Source organism: Caretta caretta, chromosome 1, assembly GCF_965140235.1.
Source record: "Caretta caretta isolate rCarCar2 chromosome 1, rCarCar1.hap1, whole genome shotgun sequence".
Lineage (NCBI taxonomy): Eukaryota > Metazoa > Chordata > Testudines > Cheloniidae > Caretta > Caretta caretta.
Window position 1 is genome coordinate 296,419,498 of NC_134206.1, and position 13,902 is coordinate 296,433,399.

The window sequence follows — 13,902 nt, forward strand, 5'->3', positions numbered from 1 at the left end:
CCTGATTTAGAGAGAGAGAAAGCAATTAATGAGTCTGCTCTACAGCCTTAGCTAACAGCCAGTTGACTTTTAGCTCACACAGTAGAGGCTCATGCACTAAGCTCCCGAGGTCCCAGGTTTGATTCCTCCCCTTGACAACCGGGGTCTGTCAGTGTTACAAGAGGGGGCTCGTCCAGGATTTCAACTCGGAAGTCTCTGAAGCTCGGGACGCGCTTCCTCAGCTAGAGGAAGTATGTAACCCACGCACCTCCTGGGTGTGGTGTTCTGTCCCCTGTAGTGGCACCGAAACCATTTAGAGAGAGAGAAAGCAATTAATGAGTCTGTTCTACAGCCTTAGCAAACAGCCAGTTGGCTTTTTGCTCAGGTGGTAGAGGCTCATGCACTAAGCTCCAGAGGTCCCAGGTTTGATCCCGCCCATTGATGACGGGGGGTCTGTCGGCATTACATTTGCATGAGACAAAATGCTCCTGCTGAGTTACTGGGTCTGTACACCACTCACTACCAAGGACACTGATTAAAAGCCACACTTTAGCCCAAAATGTCATTCCAAAAAATTCATTTATCTAATAGTCCTTTCCCTTCAATTGCTGAAATCATTTCTTCAAGTTAGCTTTCAGCCATAACTATTGCATGAGTTTGGGAAAGGGGTCAAGGGAAAAACGTAGGTGTTTGTTCTCTTGTTACCACAAAAGGGAGCTCTCTGGAATAAATACATGGTGTAGTGTGAAATGATTTGGTGAATGGGGAGCTAGAGTATCAATTCAAAATAGACAGATGTAAAAGGCCTGTAATATCTGCAAGTAACTATCAAGTCATGGCTGTAGGGTAATTTGGGGTTCCCTATACATCATATACCAGTATTTATGTAATTATTTTATTTACATACCTTTATAAATAAAATAATTACAGAAATACTGCCCAATTACCACCCAGCTATGCTACTTGTTGATTGTTCCTATACCTTACAGCTATGTCTGTTTTTTGTAGAACGGAGACTGCTTTCTTTCTTTTTTGTAAAGCACCTAATACATCATGGACACTTATAGAATACAAATAATAGCCAGAAGCTTGCAATGAGAATCCCCTGGGAGGACCCCCTGCATCTGTGCAGTTCTCAGTGCAGGATCAGGGCCAATAATAATCATCCTAACAATGTAGGATGTTCTTGAGTGTGCTGCAAAAAGAATATATTTTTGTAACAAGTTATCTGAAAAATTGGCTTCACTGAAGTAGTCTTTATTATTTTAGGGGATGGAACAACAAGAAGCCCTGGGGTGAAAACCTAGAGAGTACATTTATGTCTGTTACTGGAAGCATTCAAACAAGAACATGTTTTGCATTCAGTCACAATTTATTTTCTGAATATGCTTTTAAATATTTTGCATTTATTAATGTATGTCCTCACTATCTGCTTTTAACTTCTGCTTGAAGAATCTAGCAACAATAAATCCTTATAATTGGTGACATCATGGCTCATTACAATGCAGAGACATTGTAATGTCATAAACAAATATTGTAGGCCATCTATATCACACTTAAAATGGAAACTTAACTGCCAAAGGTCTATTGGCAAATACATTAATATATATGAAATATAACTATAATAGCACAATTCAGGAATTAGTGCTGAATATGAGAAACCAGCTTTCTTAAGTAAAGGTGAATCACGCAAATTTTATATTATCTGTTGTGGACATTCCTCAATGAACTTTGGAATATTCCTGGATATTTCTTCTTTTCATTTGCTTTGTGAAACCAGTTATAAAGGGACTGGTGCAAACTTGGTGATGAAAAGACTAATATTCTACAGGAGACTCTGAGTTCCACCAAAGTCTCTCACTTTTTCAGTGTGAGAAATTCAATGTTGCTGCTTCCCTCAGAATATCTGAAGGTCATTCTGTGACAGAAAAGCTAGTGAAACTTGTCAAGTATTCTTGATTTTGTTCCTCAAAATTGTAAGTATTAACAGGGGTTCATTTAAATAAATGTGTATTTCCCTCTCACTGTGTGGGTTGTTATGTACATAACTGTATAGACCAAGATCAGAAGATCTGTTGTGTCCTGTGATTCTTTCTCAGGCAAAACTCCCACTGAAATCAATGGACCATTGAATTCCTCAATAAGGAATACATGATTTGGCCCTTTCTTTATATATTGCTTGACATAAAGTATAGAATGGGATTTATCTAGGACTGAAACACCCTCTAGAGAGAATGTATTCTAATCCTTTTAAAATGTGGATTGGGGTGTGTGTGAGAGAGAGAGATCCTTTTATGACATCTGTACTAATATCCAAATAGGCTTATAGTTCACTAATGAACAGGACCAATTATTATACAAAATTAAAGTTTGCTTTTTCTTTAAAGTTTTATTTTGGTCATTTGTGTGATGACAGTTGTTAGAAAGTGGTGGCCCAATTCTGTTGTCCAGTGAAACCTCCTGTGACTTCAGTGGGAATATTGCTAGTGCAAAGAACCACAGACTTGGGACCCAAGTCTTTATCAAAATGGTACCTTACTTAAAGTAACTAATGACTCATTTTCATTCTGGGTCAAATGCTGCTTGCCTTGCACACACAAGCAGTGCTGTTTAGCAATGGGACTACTCATGCGAGTCAGAAGTGCAACATTGGCCCAAAATGGGCATATTTTAATTGAATTTTAAAAGAAAAAGAAATTACAGGTGAGAGTGGATTGTCCTGTGAAAATGCTAATGAAATAATAGTTAAAACATTTAACAAAATGCAACGTTCTGGAAGCAAGGACAAACTGTTTGTATTTTGGTGAAAACACCTCCTGCACCATTAGGACCCCCACAAGCTCAAACTATAATGTGGTTTATCCCATCAATATTATATATCATCATCTGTCATCAAAGCAAGTTTTGATTGGCCAATGGTTCATTCAAATGATGGCACAAATTCTTATCTTATTAAACATGGCTGTTAGGTTTTGTTGTGAGGTCCTTTAATGAGGTTTGGCCTACATAAACTGAAAGTCCTGGTAGTTGTGAATGTGTGGGAGGCATTTTGTTTGCACTTGCAAGCCATTCCTCATTTCAAGTACTGCTAATATCGGCTGAGAGGACCCACCTGATCCTTCACCCAGCTGAAGACTGTACGTGCTGTCAAGTATTAAGGCTTACCAACTGGCACTGGTTACCACCACTAGCACTAACTCGGTTTTCAAACAGAGAAACAGAGCTCTTCCGCATACAAAACCTTGCAAGTACAGAAGATAGTTGAGCTGATGCCTCCATCTTCTGGCCTTTCCATGTTTGAGGGCCCACTTCAAACCTCCTGAACAGATAAGAACTGTAATGGATATTTGGACTGTTGATGACCACCAGACAAGCTTTCTCTGAAAGGACATCTTTTCAGGGTTGTATGCAGTGTTGTTGTAGCTGTGTTGATCCCAGGATATTAGAGAGACAAACCTGAAGAAGAGCTCTGTGTAAGTTCGAAAGCTTGTCTCTCTCACCAGCAGAAGTTGGTCCAATAAAGGGTATTACCTCACCCACCTTGTCTCATCTTTTCAGGGGTAGGTCTGGGAGTTGGTCCTGGAGTTAATTGACCAGATGCTGTCCTAGGGGCTCCATCCAGTGATAATGCACCCATTAATAAGGGCAGGCTAGCATCGCTATGACTGTGGGAGAAAGAAAAGAAAGTCACTCTTTTGAGTCCTCCGAACTTGGCTATAAATAGAAGGTCATGGCAAATTACTAAATGGTAGAACTCATGTTCTTGGTATTTAAAAAATAAATGAAAGCTAACCTTGATATATATTTTTTTCCGTTAGGTCAAAAAATAATTAAAAGTAATTTTTACAGCTGCTCCTGAGTTGATACTATGTTTATTGCTGAATTCCCCTGCCAGATTTTGTGGTTTGCAATCACATTTTCATTTGTTTAAAGAAATGTTTTTCTCTCCCCTGTTGCTGCACAAAACACCATATAAACAATAGGGGGAAATGGTAAAACTGACTACACCCAGTTTACAAAGTAAACAAACTGAAAATCAATACTTTTTTCCTCTAATCTCTTTCAGTTACAGTAATAATAGGGTTTACTTGTAACAATAGTAGTTACAACATTTTGGGGCAGAATTGTGATTTTTAAGTTGACTGAGGCCTATTAAATTTTTAAATGACATAAGCTCTTTTGGACAGGTTTTCAATAATGTTTTTTTATTTGTATGACTTAGCTCTCCCCCATCAAAAATGACTGAGAGAGACTGGGTGTGTGTATTTACAAAGCCAATTTTAATCGAGTGAGTGTAATCCTTTCCATAAAATTAAAATAATGAAAAACCATTCCAACTTGCATCTTCTCTAACATACAATCAGTGGTTTGATCACTATGCCCATATAGTTTATTAAGAATTATTATAATTATTATTCAGTTAGATAATGGAGCACAAATCCTAAACTGTGTAACTGATATATTGAAACGTAGCTTCTCCTCAAGTATGCGTTTCAAATAAATAAATAATATTAAATACTTCCCATATATAGTGCACTACATATATTAGAATGAATCCTTGCAGCAGCCCTAGGAAGTAAATAATTACAGTAAATAGTCACCATTTTCCAGATGGGGAAACTACCACAAACACAGGCCAAACAAATTGTCAAAGACCACACCCTATAGCCCCAATCCTGCCTAGGGAGAACTCAGTTAAGGATCTGGACCTAATTCAGTGGTAGACTGGGAATGAGAACACAGACGCCCTGGCTATAGGTCCTAAACCATACTGTCACTCACTTTCATAACTAAATTGTGTTACTGTAACTTTGATGCTGATGAAAAATTAGTTTAAAAATATTGTATCTCTTCCTTGAGCATCGAGATTAGCAAACTAAAATAACAAGGTAATCTACATCATCCTGACTATGACACAAGTCTAGGTAAAACTTTCTGCAGATATGCGTTTTGTTAGAACGCCAAGCTCAGAGAGCAAATACCTCTGATGACTGATTGCACCAGTAAATTGATTTACCTTTTTTTTTTTTTAAAAGAGCTGACGCAAGTTTGACAATGGGAGGTGTTGGGGTATCGTTGTTGCTGATTGGTTCATCTGATACACTCCCATTTGTCTTTAAATGATTGTCCAGCTGCACAAGGACTCAGATGAGCCAACTTTCTATTACAGGTGCAAGTTAAGATATCACTTGCTTAGAAAGCAAGCAAGCAAGCAAGATAACGTGTTTGATTTGGAGGTAAACCTAAAAATGTACCTTTACAATGTCTATTCATTTTATTGTATACTTCTTCCACTTAACACATTTTAAGCTGAAGAATTTGAGAAAACTTTGTGCAAATGTAATTCATTTGTAAATTTAAATGAAGAGTGAAGAACTGGCAGTTAAGATTTGCTATACTGTAGTTGTAATTGGCATTAGCAGGTGTATTTGTTTTTATATGAGGCATGAAATTCAGTCCCCTTTTTTGGACAGAAAATCAAATCTAAGAAAGAAATGAAACAGCAGGAGGTTTCTAAAGTTGACCAGTTAATTAGGAATGATATGCTCGTGTTCTTTTAGGGCCTCTGGTTAACTATTGAGAATTTTTATCAAGACTCTTGGTTTACCTGGCTAATATTCAAGTAAGTAAATGAATATGAAAATAAATTGTTCATTTTAATTGTGTGTTTATTTTAAGGTAGCAATTATGGCACTTTTCGTCTTCAAATTGCTTTAGAAACAACATTAATTCTTTAAATGCATTGTCGTTGAGACTAAGAGTCAGGAAAATCTACTGATTCATATACAGTGATAGGACATAAAAGTACTAGCCATTGCAAAAATGCTTGAAAATGCAACTGTTAGGCAAATAAGGCAAGGTCACAGATAAACCTAATTGATAAACCTCAACTTATTCATAATCCTAGATGCACCACAGAAAGTAAATCAAATTTGCTATGAAATAAAATGGAAAAACAAGTTCATGTTTTTCTTAATTGTTTCATTACATATTAAAAAGCAATTTGAACACATTTTCTGAGTACCTTTTAAAAATTATGTTCTATTCTAAAGCAAAGCAGATGAACTTGACATGAGGTTTTGAGAGAAATATTGCTTTAGAGGGGTAATGCTTTGTGCGTCCAATATTTTCATTTTAATGTAATATCTTAAAAGAAAAAAATCATCCTTTTGTTTCAGTCTGCCTTCTTGTTCCACAAGAAGCAGCAAAAGCCTAGGCATGTTATAGCTGGATTTAAGGAACGTAGTTAAGCTAGTAGACTTTTCTGACATCTATACCTAAGGGGAAAAAATAGTAGTGGTCTAAAACAGAAAAAGGAGCTGGTTTATAATACTGCCGCTTAGCATAGCATTTGCAGTTCTTCCCTTTTTTTATGCCTGTGCCTTTAGAAGTGCTTTGTGGGGGAAAAGACATTGTTTCTAAACATTGTAGCTTGTACTTCTTAAGGTAGCAACAGCAATACACAGCGGTGGCTGGCAGCCGAGTATGTGAAATCTGGTTTACATCTTTGACATATTGGCCAGCTATTGGAAGATTGGGATTTTATGTGAACAGTGTATTTTATGTGAATAGATTCTTTTGAAGGTGAAGTGCATCAGAGATTTTGAACATGCAGGATTTTTTTCCACCCTAGATACAAGTTAAAAATAGGTTTGCCTGTAGTTACTTGTCTGAGGTGATCATATTTCAGAAGTTTGCTCAATAAATAACTGATTCCACACAGATTTGGGTAAGATTAACTAACATTTCAATGCATTGAGTGCCTTGCATAAAACATGCCTTGGAAATATTTATAAATTTCTGAAAAAAATTGACCTTCCAATTATGTGAATAAATAACTTAGATTCTGCTAATACTTATGCAAGTGCCCAAGTTTACTTACATGAGTATTCCCAGTGATTTCAACAAAATTTCTCATATGAGTAAAAAGTTACATATACATATTTGCAGGACTGGGACCTAAGGATTGGACTGTAAAAAGTCTGTAATCTGCAACATACATGGTAGCAACAAAATATATATACACATATTAATTAGTAGTCTTTTTAATTAAATAAAGATGTATACAATTTCAGAGAGAAAAGGTGGGTGAGGTAATATATTTTATTAGACCAACTTCTGTTGGGGAAAGAGACAAGTTGTCAAGCTACACAAAACTCTTCTTCAGCTCTGTTCAGCTGTAAAGCTTGTCTCTTCCATCCACAGAAGCTGGTCCAATAAAAGATATTAGCTCACACGCCTTGTCTCTCTCCTATCCCGGGTCCAACACAGCTACAACAGTACTGCAAACTACAATTTAAGATTTCATTAGGTATGAGAAGTGTTCAGAGTAAGGAACGCTATCCTGACAGAGTGACCGATTAAAATTTTTCAAAATAAATGCCCATGGAATTGAGGTGCAGCAATGTGCTAGTCTTCAGTTAGGCCCTGATCCTGCAAGCCCTTATGAATGAGAGTAGCTCTGGGCATGTGCATATTCCCATGGAGTCTGGAACTACTCACATGCCCAAAGTTACTCGTGTGTACGCAAGAGTTTGCAAGACTGGTGACCTGGAGAGAAGGATTTCAACAAATGAAGGGTCCAATCCCCCAAACACTGATGAAGATTAAGGGAACTACTTGGGGTAATAAGCACTACACTCATTAGTAAGTGTTTACAGGATTGGGACCTAAAATTGATGATGATTCAGTACCAAGCGCCTGATCCTTAAAACATAAATAATTTTATAGTCCTTTGAGACAATAAGTAAAATGACTCACTTAAGTAAGTGTTTGAAGGATCAGCCTTTAAAATAGAACCTATACCCTAATACATATTTTCTGTCATATTCTTCTTTCCTTTCCAAATATAGTACAGACTGTGCAATACAGAATTTCTCTCTTAACCTAATCTCTGTGTAAATTAATCCATGGTAATGTTTCTGCTACACTGTTCTCTTTGTTCCTCAACACTAAAATAGTCAGTATAGCAGGGGTGATACAATTGGAAGAATATTGCTAAAGTGAGCATTTGTTAGTGTTCACAACAGAGATTTTCTTCATCACTGGCAGGTTGTGTTCGATTGCCTGATTTTCTTAGATATAGATTTAAAATAAGCATCTGGATACTATATGAATCTGCTGCTTGGAACGCAAAAAAGTTTGGTTTTAGAGGTACTGTTATGAATGAGTTTACCATTGTCTCAGCAAGGACCCAGTTCTTTTCTTTACTTCAGCTGGAGTTATTCATGTCCTCAGTGGGCAAAATCAGACCCTTGGAATGTAAGCCTGCCTAGCTATCTCTGACCTAATGCCAGATTCAGTAATCAGTCTCAGTCTAAGTGCTGGAGTGGCAGCAGAAAGGAATAAACAGAGCAGCTATCTCTGGTAGGAAATTGGCAAAAACACCTTGATATTCTTTTGCTGTTCAATTATTAGATAAAAATAAATGTTACTAGAGTAAGGTAATTTATTGTAGTTTTTGACACAAGGTTAATTTTAGCTCCAGTGTTGGTGTTTAAAGTTTACATTTACATTTTACACACACATTTTAATGTTGTGCTGCTAAAAATAAGTTTGAGACTGCAGATGTTAGGAATGGCATATTAATGGCTATATAGACTAGTGAAGGTTTGGTAATTAAGTGAGGAACTAAACATCCATGAATGGAAAAACTGGAGAATTTTTAATAAGTAATTGCATGCTTAGGGCTAGAGTAAAGCAAAAATAGAATGCTGCTTGTGCTGGGTTTTTTAATACTAATTTGTATTCTTCAATGTTTCTAGGCATTTAGTTATAGCATTAAGAATACAGTATTTTATTTTCTGGTACACAACTCAGGAAATATATGGTGGATTCTTTTAATGTGTTATACTGGGAGGCACAAGGATAAAGAGTCGGGGTCCATAGTTCAGTAACCAGCTATATGACTTGCGGCCAGTCCCTTCATCTCTCTATGCCTTTGTTTCCCCATCTGTGAAATGGGGATACTATTATTAAGTCATTTTGGTAAAGCACTTTCAGAAAAAAAAATGCTGTACAACTGCATAATATTAGTGGTATATTATGAAACTTGGGAATGAGTAAACAAATGTAAAAGTGTATCTGTAAACTGAGATTGTAAGTATAAACTCATGTTAATGCCAAAGACAAATCATCATACTATTTATATTATAGAGTATATGGTTTATATTGGGCCATATAAAAAGATGATTATTTATCCAGATGATTATTATTATTTATCCAGACCCTCTCATGAGACTAAAGGCATATTAAATTATGTAAATATGTAATAATTCTGTTTGAGAGATAGTTTATATAATTTAAAACTATCTAAAAGTTTTGATGGACAAGTATTAAACTGAGATGTGATAGGGTGAAGTGCATTGTGCAGCCAGCAGCAGCTTGATTATTTTTAACATGTAGCCATACTTATCTAGCAATATATGTTTCAAGACACCAAGTATTTCCTTCAGAAAAATAATTTGACTGTAATGTCTTCATACGATGGTCAGTAAAGTTTATATATAGCATTTCCCTATCTACAACCCAACCCTGATATAGTTAATCTCAGGTTAAGGGTGCATCTTAATGATTATCCACGATATCAATTAAAAAACAAAATAATTTTTCCCAGATTTTACATTAAATCTGTTTACAGTGATAGTTTTTTTATAGATAGACTATATATACCTGTGTTTTATTATTATTCTAGGAGAGCTTGGAAACCTATTGTGTAGGTCTGTTGTCTTGCATTTTGAGAAAGACTGAGTGGAAAGATGCTGTATAAAAAAAAAAAAAAGAATATTTTGCTTGTATTTATCCAGAATTTTCCCAAGCTGCAGCAGTTGCCTCCCTTAATGTTATTACGAAGAACAAACACAAACAGAGGGAATCACACTCATTTATCTAATTTGAGGAAAATTCTAATGAGTTATTTTGTGATCTGTTTGCAGAACAGAGTGTTCTGAAAGTTAACACATGGTGGAGAGAACCTGTAAGCAGAAGGTACAGTATTGTTTACACTGTAGAAGCTAGAAAGCGCTGACCACTCAAATGGATCGCATGGAACTGCAAAATGTCAACATCAAACTTGATGAGGAGAGCAATAGCGGAGAAAGCATTGAAGACAGCTACACGGATATAATAGATCCAGAAAAAGCTACTATTAGCAGGTATGTACTTAAATAAAAAGGGGTTTATGTTCAGACTAAAAAGAGGTAATCAAAGACTAACACATGCGATACACCAGGATTTCACTTATGGCATCCTGAAATTAAATTCAGATTAGGTCACAAATTAAAACTGGTTTGATTGTTTAGTGGCTATTCCCCAAATCACAAAATCACTGCACTCTTTGACATGATTATCGTTGTGGGTAGAATAGCTGAGATATTCAAGGTCAATAGTGAGATGCATTGGTAAAAATCTGTGCTGAGATTTGCCAGCACTGACTGTCCAGTTCATGACTCTGAACACAAGCTGTCCAATATCATAAACATTCAGTTCTCATAATACCTGTATATTTATAAAGGCAATTACAGGGTTCTTTGACACCTAGATTCATATAATTACTGAGTTTTAGCACATTGTTTTCACTCAAAATTGTTTGTTTGCAATTTATATGATCAGAGGTCTCTTAGTTTTAAAACATGTAGTCTTCAAACTAATTTCAAGACAAAGCAATGGCCTATTAAATATACAATTTCAATGTGAAAGTTTTATACAGAGAAGCAGTTTATTTCTTCTTTTACTCTACTCCTTATTAATAGAAAAATTTCTGGAGAATGTCTCCGTTAAGACCAAGAAATCAAATAGAAATCCAATGATTCTCTGAGCTAAAGTTAATATTTAGTGTTAAGAAACATCACAATTTTAAGTCCTGCTTTACTGAGGCAAAACGTCAGTAAAAATCAGTAGGAACAGGAGGGTTCTGAGCAACACTGAAAATCAGGTTGCATCATTAAGTGCCAAAATATGGAGGTAGGAGCATAACTTTGGGAACCTACATTTGAAAATCCTGGCCATTGTTCTTAGATGACACACATGGCTCCAGAATTCAATTTAACTCTTAAATAATATGATATTTCTTCATTGCCCCTAAACACAGTCATGAGCCAAAGTTCAGGTCTGGATCCAAACTTTGGCAAATAGGGGAGATCTAGGATTTCACACTGATCCTCTGTAAAGATAAGGTTTACCTAGAAAGTCCACTCAAATATTCCCCAGGTGTGTTTGATCCTGTAGTTCCATTTAGGTTCATATCAGTATCTTCTATTTTAAGGCCCTGGTCTTGCAATTAAATCTGCTAGTGTTGATCCCTGTACCTCTAGAGTGTTCTAGGGGTTCTATGCTAGCAGATCTGAGTATAGGATCGAGATCTAAAGACAAATAATACATAAGAGTTTAGATATGGTACATACATTTTGTTGGTGGGAAGTGGTTTTGTTTTATATCAGTAAATAATAGCAATTCTTCCAGGGTGGGGTTAACAGTAATAGGGTTCACAGAAATGTGTTTTGAGGAGGGATTAGACATGGAGAGGTGGATACTTGGCTATACAGGGCTTCTGAGGTAAAGGGTAGCCTGTAAGAATGTAAATAAAATGAACAGGACATATGATATTGGGAAGGAAAATGCTGCTAAGGAAGACAGCACTGTTGACAGAAGTTGGGAAGTGCATTCAAAGCTACGAATCTGCCGTGTGTGGTTTAGATTCTTTTAAAACTAAACAAAGTTCGTAGGCCCAATCCTGAGTGTCTCGTTCAGTTTTAATTCAGTGCTTCCTTCAATAAAACTCCCATTGACATCTGTGGGAATTTTGCTAGAGGAAACACTGAATAAAACTGAGTAAGGACTTCTGAATACAGGGCCTGACTGATGCAGTTGGAGTCTTTCCATTGATTCCAGTGAGCATTGAATTGGACCCTTAGTCTCTTGTGCGTAGTAAACTTATTTTATTGTTTTCTTATTTTGCTCTTTTTTTGTGTTCAGTCAATTTGCTAACAATGATGCAGAAAGTCAGAAGTTCCTTCCAAATGGATTTCTGGGCAAAAAGAAATTGGCAGACTATCAGGAGGAATATGTAAGTTTATTATTAGTTTTTAAGTAATAGAAACAGGAATATAAGAAAGTAGGGACAATATACATGAGTCTCTTTGCAAATGTAAACAGCGTTACTGCAAAGCTCACCAAAGAATCTTACCAGCATATTCTGTTTATTTCTGCCTTAGTCGAGTGGTTACGATTTGGCTGCCTGGATCGTTTAAAGTATTAAATCGTGGCTCTACTCTGCTATAAACATGGCATCACAAGCTTCTACATGGATTGTGTCTCAGTGATTTCTAGATAAAATATGCTCTGTTTACATGTACACAGGCATTTTCTTTCCAACTACCAGCCCTGCAAACTCACTCTAGCCTCTGATAATTGAGCTGGGGTCTTTCTTTCTTCCCTGCCAACCCCAATAGTAAAGGTTCCTTTGACTAAATGCTGCCCTCAATAACTCTGTGCCAGCCCATTGGCCCAGAAGGTCCAGTAACAACTATTAGCTTTAAATTGACTTACACAGGTGTTACTGAGGGTAATGTTTGGCCCACAGAATATCTATTACTGCTAATGATAGAGAAGCTTGAATTTTAAATCTCATGTTCAAGCTTTCAGGTAGTTAGAAAGAAATCTTGTAACCTGTAAACGGAGCAAATAAACACACACCCAGCAGTTCCAGTTTTAGTCACATTTCAGTTTACAGCCAGACTTTAATGTGATCAGTTTAAAACAGTGGGGCCAGATGTGTCTTATTTACACCAGTCTTAGGTCCCAATCATGCAAGTGTATACATGCTTAGCTTTACACACAAGTAGTCCCACTGAACTCTAAAGGACTTCTCCCATGGGCAAAGTTAGGAATGTGTCTAAGGCCTGGATGCACAAAGGGAGGTAAGCATTGGGATGCTGAACAACAGCACCTATATTTTAGGCATCTAGAAAATCACAGGAACACACTGCAATCCAGAAAGCCTGAGTTAGGCTCTTAGACTGTGATTCACAAAAGCCAGCATGCTAGACAGAAAGCCGTCTAAGCTAGCCAATGGGAGATGCTGAACGGAAAGGTGTGCACTAAGTCCTGCCTCTCTCTCAGAGATAGGTGCCTAAATCCAGACTGCAGGGAGGCCCCCTGTGCTAGTGATTCAGAGCTGGGGAACCCGCTTTGGAGTCAGGTGCCTATGCTGTTTTTGGAAGAAGCTAGAGGGCGGAGGATGGAGCACTCTCATCAGGCTATCCTGATGTGGGAGACCCTCAGTCTCTTCTGTTGAACCTATTCCATTGTGGATCAAAAATTAAAGAGTCATTGGGGTGGAGGTAGAGCAGAGAGAGAGCAAGTGAGTGAGAATGACTCTGTAGCCTGGTGGGCAGAGTACTCACCCATGATGTGAGAGACCCTGGATCCAGTCCCCTGCTCCACTGACTCTAATCATTTATTCAGAGTGGAACAGATTCAACAGGAGAGACTGAGGGAGCCCTACATCAGGGCATCCTACAGCCCAGTGGTTAGAGCACTCACCTGAAAGGTGGCAAATCCCTTCTCCCCCTCTGGAGTCTTCCACATCCTAGGTGAATACCCTAATTACTGGTCTAAAAGCTATGAGAGGGAGGTCCCAGCTGCTTGTGTGAACTCATTTGAGGGGCCTGATCCAGATCAGTCCCTGAACATGACTTATCCAGGCAATGCTTATCTTTCCCCTGCTTTGTGAATCATTCTGGGAGACAGGCACTAGACACCTAGAGGGAGGCAGCAGTGCAAATGCCCAAAGACAGAAACACAGGTGACTCAGGAACTTTTACTGGAGCAACATGGGTGCCAAGGGAGTTCAGTAGGAGCTTTGTGAATCACTGTGGAGCCTAAAACTGGGTTTTAGATGGCTAAACCCAGACTTAGGTGCCT

At 37.4% G+C, this 13,902-nt stretch overlaps 1 protein-coding gene across 5 annotated transcripts in view; it reads left to right on the plus strand.

Annotated features, from left to right (window-relative positions):
• SLC38A4 (solute carrier family 38 member 4) overlaps positions 1–13,902 on the plus strand; it is a 60,559-nt gene that overhangs the window by 28,297 nt on the left and 18,360 nt on the right. For 2 of the 5 annotated variants that reach the window (XM_048835964.2, XM_048835965.2), the window contains exons 2-3: positions 9,915–10,133; positions 11,953–12,043. In XM_048835964.2, the coding sequence (XP_048691921.1) occupies positions 10,015–10,133; positions 11,953–12,043 (210 nt within the window). In that variant the 5' untranslated portion in view covers positions 9,915–10,014. Of the gene's footprint in view, positions 1–5,149; positions 5,217–5,565; positions 5,603–8,268; positions 8,347–9,914; positions 10,134–11,952; positions 12,044–13,902 lie in introns of those variants that run through there. The other 3 variants (XM_075124386.1, XM_075124387.1, XM_048835968.2) reach the window with 3 other exon arrangements.